Source organism: Panthera tigris, chromosome D2 (assembly GCF_018350195.1).
Source record: "Panthera tigris isolate Pti1 chromosome D2, P.tigris_Pti1_mat1.1, whole genome shotgun sequence".
Taxonomy (NCBI): Eukaryota; Metazoa; Chordata; class Mammalia; order Carnivora; family Felidae; genus Panthera; species Panthera tigris.
The window spans coordinates 58,847,977-58,856,332 of NC_056670.1; the positions used below are offsets into that span (position 1 = coordinate 58,847,977).

An 8,356-nucleotide genomic window follows, 5' to 3' on the forward strand; every position below is an offset into this window, starting at 1 on the left:
TTGACCTGGATGATGATCACATGAGTATTAATTTTGTAATGATTAATTGACCTATATCTCTATTTTGTGCACTTTTTCTGTTTGTCTTTTATACTTTAAAATGGGGGAAAAAAGTTAAAAACAAGAACAAGAAATGTAGAATCTAAATGACTTAAACATCCTTTCTAAGTTTATTAATTCAAAATATGGCCAAGTCATCAGGTCAGATGGAGCTACAGTCTCCATCTCAAAGGTGGATGGGACACTGAGGGTGGGACAGAGAGAATTGCCTCCTGGGATATAGGAAGAGTAAACTAAAGAAATTCTCGCCTGATCTCTCTCTGCATGTCTTAAAGCTCATTTTACTTGACTTAATGCCTATGTATTCCAGACAGCTTGTCTCCTGAGTATCCCAACTTTCATTTGGTAATATTATTTGTAGCCACATTATAATGTGTATCTGCCCACCTGGCTGTCCCAACTTTCTAAATTTATCTCAACATCCTAAATCTACCTAGAAAAAATAGCCTCTAATTTTTTATTATGGAAAATAAATTTTACAAAATAAAGGAATAGTGAGCTGTATACTCAACGATTTGCCTCATTCTGAATTGTCTTAAGGTGTTTACTGATATACATGGCAAATATTTACACAGTAATGATTAGTATCCAGATCCTTCTCCTTTTCACTTAACCTTGTTTTCCTACACATATTTTGACTAAGTTCACCTATTTGTCATCATTGGTATCTACAAGGTATTCCATCTTAATTATCTGTTGAGCCTTCTTTGACTTAACTGGTTCTAATGTTCTCAGAAAACACAATTCCTCTGTATCTGTCTCTCATGGGCCAGTTTGGACCATTTGTTTCACTTCTGCCTCTTCGTCAAAGTGGCAACCCCCCTATTTTCACCAGCCATGTCAAAAGAGGCTGGTGTCAGGTTGGAAGGTGTGATCCCTCCCAAGTAATTTCTTACCCGGTTACACACTGATCTTTTACCCTTGTTTCTTCTTCTGCTGTTCATCTGTACAAGACCCATTTCATTCTATCATTATATCTAACAACTATTTCATGGGTCAGTGGCTGAAAGTGAAGATACGATAGCCTGTGAACTCCAGGCTATGAATCACGGTGGAAAGCAAACTACATTCTATGCCTCCTCCTCTCAGTACAAGCGTCTACAGTCAAGGGTGGGGAAGATAAAGAGGCAGTACTATGTATTCTTCAAGACACTGAATGGGAATAGATGTTATTGAATGTGTTTTGCAGTCTGAATTGGATTAGTGTCAGATGATGAGGCTCTGGGAACATAGCTAGACTTTCAAATTGTCTTTTGCAAAAAAAAATCCCTTCTAAAAATATTTTTTACAATATGTGGTGTTTTTCCAGGAACACATCTTTACTTAATAAAAGCCGATCTGTACCGTCAACATCTTTGGTGCCTACTGTATGCACGGTCTTGTTCTCATCGCCAACCGCATGCCCACCAGAGGGCGCTCGTTCCCCGTCTATCCAGCCTTCAGCGACTCCGAAAGTCTAAATTAAACTTGACTTTCACACACAGGAAGTCTTTCACATTTAATCCCCAAATATTTACCAAGAATTTACTGTGCTTCTAGGCGCAGGGCTAGGTGCGCAAGATACAGTGAAGAGTCAGACACGATTCCTAATGTCAAACGCTTAGAGCATAGCAAATACTGAAAGTAAACAACCGGCTACAGTAAAGTGGGTTAAGTAAAGAGTGTGTAGGTCCGGGGAGTTTGCTGTTTAAATACTGGCTCCAAGTCTTAGAAGCCGGTAACAATTCATTTTGAGATCCCCGACTGCTTCCCCTCTGTATACTGGGAGTGATCACCCTCAAGGCATTTTGTAATTCAGAGTCAGACTTCCCTGAGTGGCTCCATTAGTCAGTTCCGCAATTTCAAGTCCCTTCCTACCCACTCTCCTGTTTTTCTCAGGACTTCCTGCAGTTTTCTTACAGTTCACATCTGCCCCAGGTCAACATTTCAGTTGACCCCAGGGCGAAAGACAGGGGTTTACCCACAAATATCAGCCACCGCCGGCCCCGCCCATTCTTTTTCCGGTTTAAAACCCGCGGGCCTTTCCTGCTCCGAATTCCTAGGCTTCCTGTTCAGGTTCTCGCGATAGTTGTGAGAGCTCGCGCGAAGTTTGCTCCCCGTCCCTCCCCAGTTTGGGGGACCACGGTGACTGTGTATCTGTTTTCGCCCACCTCATCAGAGCCTCCTCTGGCCAGGAGTGACGTGCCCGCGGCTAGGGAACCCCTAAGTGGAAGGGCTTGTCCAAGTTGAGGTCCGGACTAACAGTCCTGGACCGCATCAGGGAGTTGGACTCTCCGGGCCTCCAGTACGCATGCGGAGCGGATCCCCCTGGGCGGTCGGCAGGCTGCCGCCAGCCCTGAACTTCGAGGTTAGTCAGGAGGCCTCGGAGGCCGCTAGGCTGGGGGCCAGGTCCTTCTGGCCCGAGACTGACTAAATACTGTCACCTCCCCCGCTGCAAAGCGCAGTTTTCGCCCCCTACACGCTGAACTGCTGCGCGGCTTCTGTAAGCCGCTAGGGGCAGGCTAGGGCGGGGCCTGGCCGACCCCCTGTAAGGCGGGCGGGCCTCCAGGAACGCTCTCCTCCCCGCCCCCAGCCCAAAGTGCCACGGTGGCGCCGGTGGCGGCCGCGAAACCAAATGCCTCCGGCCCTGCCGGCCTTGGAACTAACTATAACCTATAATCCCGACCCGGAGCGAGGTCCGCGGGGGAGGCGCCCCGCCCACCTCTCCCTGCGGCTGCTGGTCGGCTGGGACCTCTAATCTCCAGGCTCATCCGCGGGCTGAAGCACCTGCCGGATGTGGGGAGGGAGGGCGAGGCCAGATGTGGTGAGGCAGATGTAAGCACCGAATCTCTGACCGGCGCCTTAGTGGGGAAGCTGGGTGGACGAGACTGCAGTAGTCCCTGGGAAGCCAGCCCTGGGCTGCGGGGAGACTACATTGGTTGGCTCTGCCCTCCAGGAGCCAAGGCACCAGAGCTCCTACCGCCTCCGCGTTATGCAGCTGCTCTAGCAGACCCCAGGGACTGTAGAGTAGGATGGGACAAGACTTAGACCTTCACTCGGCTCTTTAGAGCTTCCCAGCCACCCTCATAGCCCCTACTCCCAACCCCCCACCCCATCCTGCCCCCTGTCTTCTCCCAGCTTCGGTGTCCGGTTACGACTCCTCACTTCTCACTGTGACTTTGGCCCAGCTAGGGGAAGTGGCCCAGGAGGGTCCTGTGCGGCTGCATAAAATTGGCAGCTTCAAAACTGAAGGGAGGGGGTTGTGTGCGACGTCGAGAGGCGGGGAGAGGGGGCGGAGGAGTTGCTCTCCGAGTCCAAGCCCTTGGGCTCTCTCAGAGATCCTCAAGCCGGAGCAGAGGTGGCTGGCAGGCCCAGCCGTTTGTTGGCCTCTGCTTTCTTTCCACTGCCTGCTTTTTCGGACCGGAATCACGGCTGCTCTGAAGGGCTTAGTCCTAGACAGTAGGTGAGCACTCTGGGCCCCGGGGCATCTACTCTTTCCGCGTTTCCTCCCTTGTTAACAACTCCTTAGCTCTGGGGCCATCCATTCCCATCTACCTCTAGGACAGGAAGCTTCAGAGTTGGATGGTCTGTGGTGCTGCTGCTGGGTGTGTGTGTGTGTGTGTGTGTGTGTGTGCGTGCGTGTGTGTGCGCGCGCGCGCGCGTGTATGCTGGCGCCTGAGTTTTACCATCCTTTCCTCTCATCTGTCCCCAACCCCAGAAACCCGGTCCGATCAATAACTGGATGACTCCTAGAGAGTCACTATGCTTCTGTGTTGAGGGTCTCCTTGACTCCAAGGCAGCAGGGAAGGGGGCAGTGCGTGGGTCAAACTTTGGTACAAGTAACAGTGAGGTTGCTTCTGACCTCCTGACCTGGCTTCCCTCCCTGGCAGGGTGCCACGAACGCGCTGATGCCCAGAGCGCTCGCAGGGCTTCCAGCTAACCATGCCACGGCCGCCGGCAGCTGCCCTGGCGCTGCCCTCGCTACTGCTACTGCTGGTGGTGCGGACGCCGCCCCCGACAGGCGCGCGACCGTCCCCAGGCCCCGATTACCTGCGGCGCGGCTGGCTGCGGCTGCTGGCGGAGGGCGAGGGCTGCGCTCCCTGCCGGCCAGAAGAGTGCGCCGCGCCACGGGGCTGCCTGGCCGGCCGGGTGCGCGACGCGTGCGGCTGCTGCTGGGAATGCGCCAACCTCGAGGGCCAGCTCTGCGACCTGGACCCCAGCGCCCACTTCTACGGGCGCTGCGGCGAGCAGCTTGAGTGCCGGTTGGACGCAGGCGGGGACCTGAGCCGCGGGGAGGTGCCGGAGCCGCTGTGCGCCTGCCGCTCGCAGCGCCCGCTCTGCGGATCTGACGGCCGCACCTACGCTCAGATCTGCCGGCTGCAGGAGGCGGCCCGCGCTCGGCCCGACGCCAACCTCACTGTGGCGCACCCGGGGCCCTGCGAATCGGGTACGCACGGCCCGGGGTCCCTACCCCTGGCGCTCGGGGCGCTCGAGGCACTGATCCCCGACCTCCGACTGAATTGGTCTCTGGCCAGCGGAGCGAAAAAGATGAGGCAGGGGAGTGCTCGACTTCAGTATAAGAGCCCGCGCTCGCTGCTGGTCCGCAGAGACCGCTGCCCTAAGGTGCGGTCCGAGCTTTGTCAGCAAGCTGTGTGCCCTGAGGCGCGTGAAAGCTCCAGACCCGGCCGGCGGGACGGACCCTTCTGAGGGAGCAGGCACATAGCCAATGATTGGTCTCTCAAAAGGGAGAGCGTGAAGAGACTCCCAGGCTTTGCCTAGACCGCTGGAGCCCAGGCAACGCGATTTGGGTTCCAGTGAGATGAAATCAGGTTTCACTTGGGCGGATTCGGATTCGCAGAGCAAGCTGTTAGCCCAGTCTCCCGCCTCCCTTCTCTTTCTTCTGGGCCCCGGGAGTAGTGAAGGAGGGGGCTCTTCCACCTCCTCCCTCCCATCCCGGGTGGGGGTGGTGGTGGTGGTGGTGCTGAGGGCCATTCAAGCCTCAGGTTTCCTTTGGCAGCTTTAGTAACTTTCGCTTCCTGAGCCCCTTTGAGGGATCTGGCCTGGCTGCGGCTGCCAGGAAAACAAACACCGGCAGGGTCCCAACACTTTACCCCGCAACTTCAGGCTTTCTGCCTGCTGCCCAGATCTGGTTTCAGGTTCTCTGCCTTTCCCACGTGGGAATCCCCCCTCCTCTCTCGCCCCCTTCCCTGGTCCCAGAGTGGGGGGTAGGGGGAGGGCCGCTCTTCTGGTCTTTGGCAACTCCACTCGGTTAGGAAAGGGGGAGGGTAGGGGGAGGTGTCAGTTACAAGTATAGCAGGACAGGGGCCTAGAGGGTGGAATGAGGACAGGGGAGCAATCAGGGACAGAGTGTGGCTGCCAAGCTGAGGTGTGGACCTGTGTGCTTGTTCCTGTGCATCCTGTTGCATGTGCCTCGCCACTTCTGGGTTTGTACCTGTGTGTAACCCGCACCTGCATTTGTATGTACCTGTGTGTACATGTCATGTCTTGCTTATGGATGTGTATCTGCCTGAGCGTCTATTGTGTTTCCCCGCAAACACATCCATGAGGGTTCATACATGGGCTTCTTGCTGGGCGAGATGTGCCACCCTGTTCTCAGGCCTTCCGCCTCCACCCCTAGAGCCCCAGATCGTGTTGCACCCATATGACATTTGGAACGTGACGGGACAGGATGTGATCTTTGGCTGTGAGGTGTTTGCCTACCCCATGGCATCCATCGAGTGGAGGAAGGACGGCTTGGACATTCAGCTGCCAGGGGATGATCCCCACATCTCAGTGCAGGTAGGATAGGGAGCAGAGGCCTCCCTTGGGCAGCCCAGGGTCCCCCTAGAAGGATCTTGCTGACCCTTTCTCTGGCTCCAGTTCAGGGGTGGACCCCAGAGGTTTGAAGTGACAGGCTGGCTGCAGATCCAAGCTGTGCGTCCCAGCGATGAGGGTATCTACCGCTGCCTGGCCCGCAATGCTCTCGGCCAGGTTGAGGCCCCAGCTAGCCTGACGGTGCTCACGCCGGGTAAGGGGGAACCCTGGGCTCTGGGGACTGGGGGGACTGGTGGTGGGTTCAGGGCCTCACATGTGCGCGCATGTGTGTGTGTGTGTGTGCGCATATGGGTGCACATGCAAGTATGGCTTTCTCACAGTCTGGGACATGTGGGTACCGACAGCCGCTCTTTCCTGTTCTCTCTCCTTTGCCCACCTGTGTTTGCAGACCAGCTGAACTCTACAGGCATCCCCCAGCTGCCATCCCTACATCTGGTTCCTGAGGAGGAGGCTGAGAGTGAAGAGGGCGAGGATTACTACTAGGTCCGGAGCTCTGGCCTATGGGGGTGGGTGAGTGGGGACAGTATTCATCTCTGCTCTTGAAAAGACCTGAAAGGGGGAGCGGGGGCCTTTCATCGCTTTAATGCCCTTAATAGGGGAGACGTGGTAGTGGTAAGTAGGAAGACAAAGTTGGAGGATAAGGAGAGAGGCAGAGACTAGGGGTGGTGGGATGCTAAGAGGCCCATGGAGGAAGTGCCCTGGCCAGGACAGTCTCCAGCGGGGACCAACCAGGCAGAAGACAGCAGCTGCCTGCTGGTCCCTAGGCTGGGTGGGGGTGTGGGGGCGCACTAGGAGGCAACCAAGGTCCTCCATTTCTTTCTGAGAGCCCTCCCTCCAGCCCTGCTCAGCCAGTCTTTCTAACTACCCTTTACCACAGCCCCGACTGTTATTTTTCTAGTCCCTAACCTTTGCCTAGCCTCAGTTTACCCGTCCTCAAAACTCACCTTCTAGAAATTTCCCCCCTCACCTAAGTCCCAATTGCACTTACTAACTGCAGTCCTCTTTGCTGTTGGCCATCTGTTGTCTAGAAAAGCATAATGGAGCATGGTTTAGTCCAGGGCAGTAAAATGGGCATTTGGTCATGACCGGCTTCTGTCATTCTGGAAACCCCACAAGGCCAGCACCATATCTTATACCACTCTGTATTGGACAATGCCTAGCACGGGACTAGGCACAGTAGGCACGCAATAAAGGATTTATGAACAAACTGAGTCACACGGATGCACAGATGGTTCATGCAGATGTGCACATGAAGACCACATTTCCTTGGGAGGCATCCAAAAGCTGTGGGTCCCACTCCCTAAGCACACGCCTGCCAGATGTATGGAGGGGAAGCTTGAGCTGGGGCCTCCCTTGCCCTCTAGGGAGGAAGGCTGAAGCCATCTGGTTGGAGGGAGGGTATCTTCCCAGTCTGGTCTCCATTTGTGCTGGACTAGAGTTAGAGTGCCTGCCCCCTCTGTTCAGCCCACTCTGGTCCCTTCCCTAGGCAGAGTGGCGAACCAGGTCTATGCGGGTAGGGCCCCAGTGTAAAAGCACAAGCTGGATGAGGGAGGGGAGATGCTTGGCCACCAGTATGGACCAAGCCCTAGGATTCCCCTAGGAATCCACCCATTTCCTTGTTGAGACCAGACAGAAGTCAGGTAAGCCTGTTTCCTCATCCACCAACTGTGACCTGTCCTGTCTGGCTGAGGGTCCTTCACAGAGCCACATTTTTTTCCCTCCCCACATCTCTCTTCACACTCTCCTTACCTAGCCAAGGGGCACTGGTGAGGCACAGTGTTTATTGAGTGATTGAAGCAGAAAATGAAAACTTAAGTTCGGGAGGCCTAGACCCTGTGTATGGATGGCGACAGTCTCCTGCGCGCCTGGGCTCCGCCTAGAGCCTGGCGCCACCACCGGAGAGATTGCAGTTGGCTCAATGTCTGAGCTTGTCCTTTGGGGCCCGAAGCAGGGAGCCCGGGCTCTTGGGAGGGGCGTGGTCAGGAATCCCAATCCGGGGGTTTGGCGGTGCCTCCCGCGGAACCGCAGGGCTCTTCCAGAGGCTAAGCCAGAGGACAGCTCTCATGGCCTAGTCCCGTCTAGAGCCCGGCGGCCCCAGAAACTGCGCTCCACGGCACGAGCGGGTTGGATACCTGAGGCGAATTCCAAGGCGACCGCGGAAGCAGGAGTAGGGACGTGAGCAGTGTGCCAGGGATAGAGGGGTCGTGTTGTTTGGCGTCCGGAACAGAAGGTGGTGTGCTCCGGATTGAAAGAGGGGACATGGTCAGGGTTCTGTGGAAGCCTGGGGATCCTTCCCAGGCTAGTTCTTCGAAGGGGACTCCGGCGCAGCTGTGCTCGAAGGCGCCCCCTGGCGGGCCCATCGATCCTACCGTGCCCACCTGCAGAGCAGAGGCTCCACCCGACCCAACCAGGGTCACACGCACCCCCGGAATCCGTACTCCTTGTTTGCTCATGCAGACTTTGTAGAGTATTCGCGTGCAGC

General features: G+C 55.5%; 1 protein-coding gene across 1 annotated transcript; it reads left to right on the forward strand.

Moving 5' to 3' along the window:
* Positions 1-2,884: 2,884 nt before the first annotated feature.
* On the forward strand, positions 2,885-7,104 carry KAZALD1 (Kazal type serine peptidase inhibitor domain 1). Its single transcript, XM_042961031.1, has 5 exons — positions 2,885-3,502; positions 3,930-4,486; positions 5,678-5,838; positions 5,920-6,067; positions 6,263-7,104. The coding sequence occupies exons 2-5, from the start codon at positions 3,982-3,984 to the stop codon at positions 6,355-6,357; spliced, it is 909 nt and encodes a 302-aa protein (XP_042816965.1). The 5' UTR covers positions 2,885-3,502; positions 3,930-3,981; the 3' UTR covers positions 6,358-7,104.
* The last annotated feature ends 1,252 nt before the right edge of the window (positions 7,105-8,356 follow it).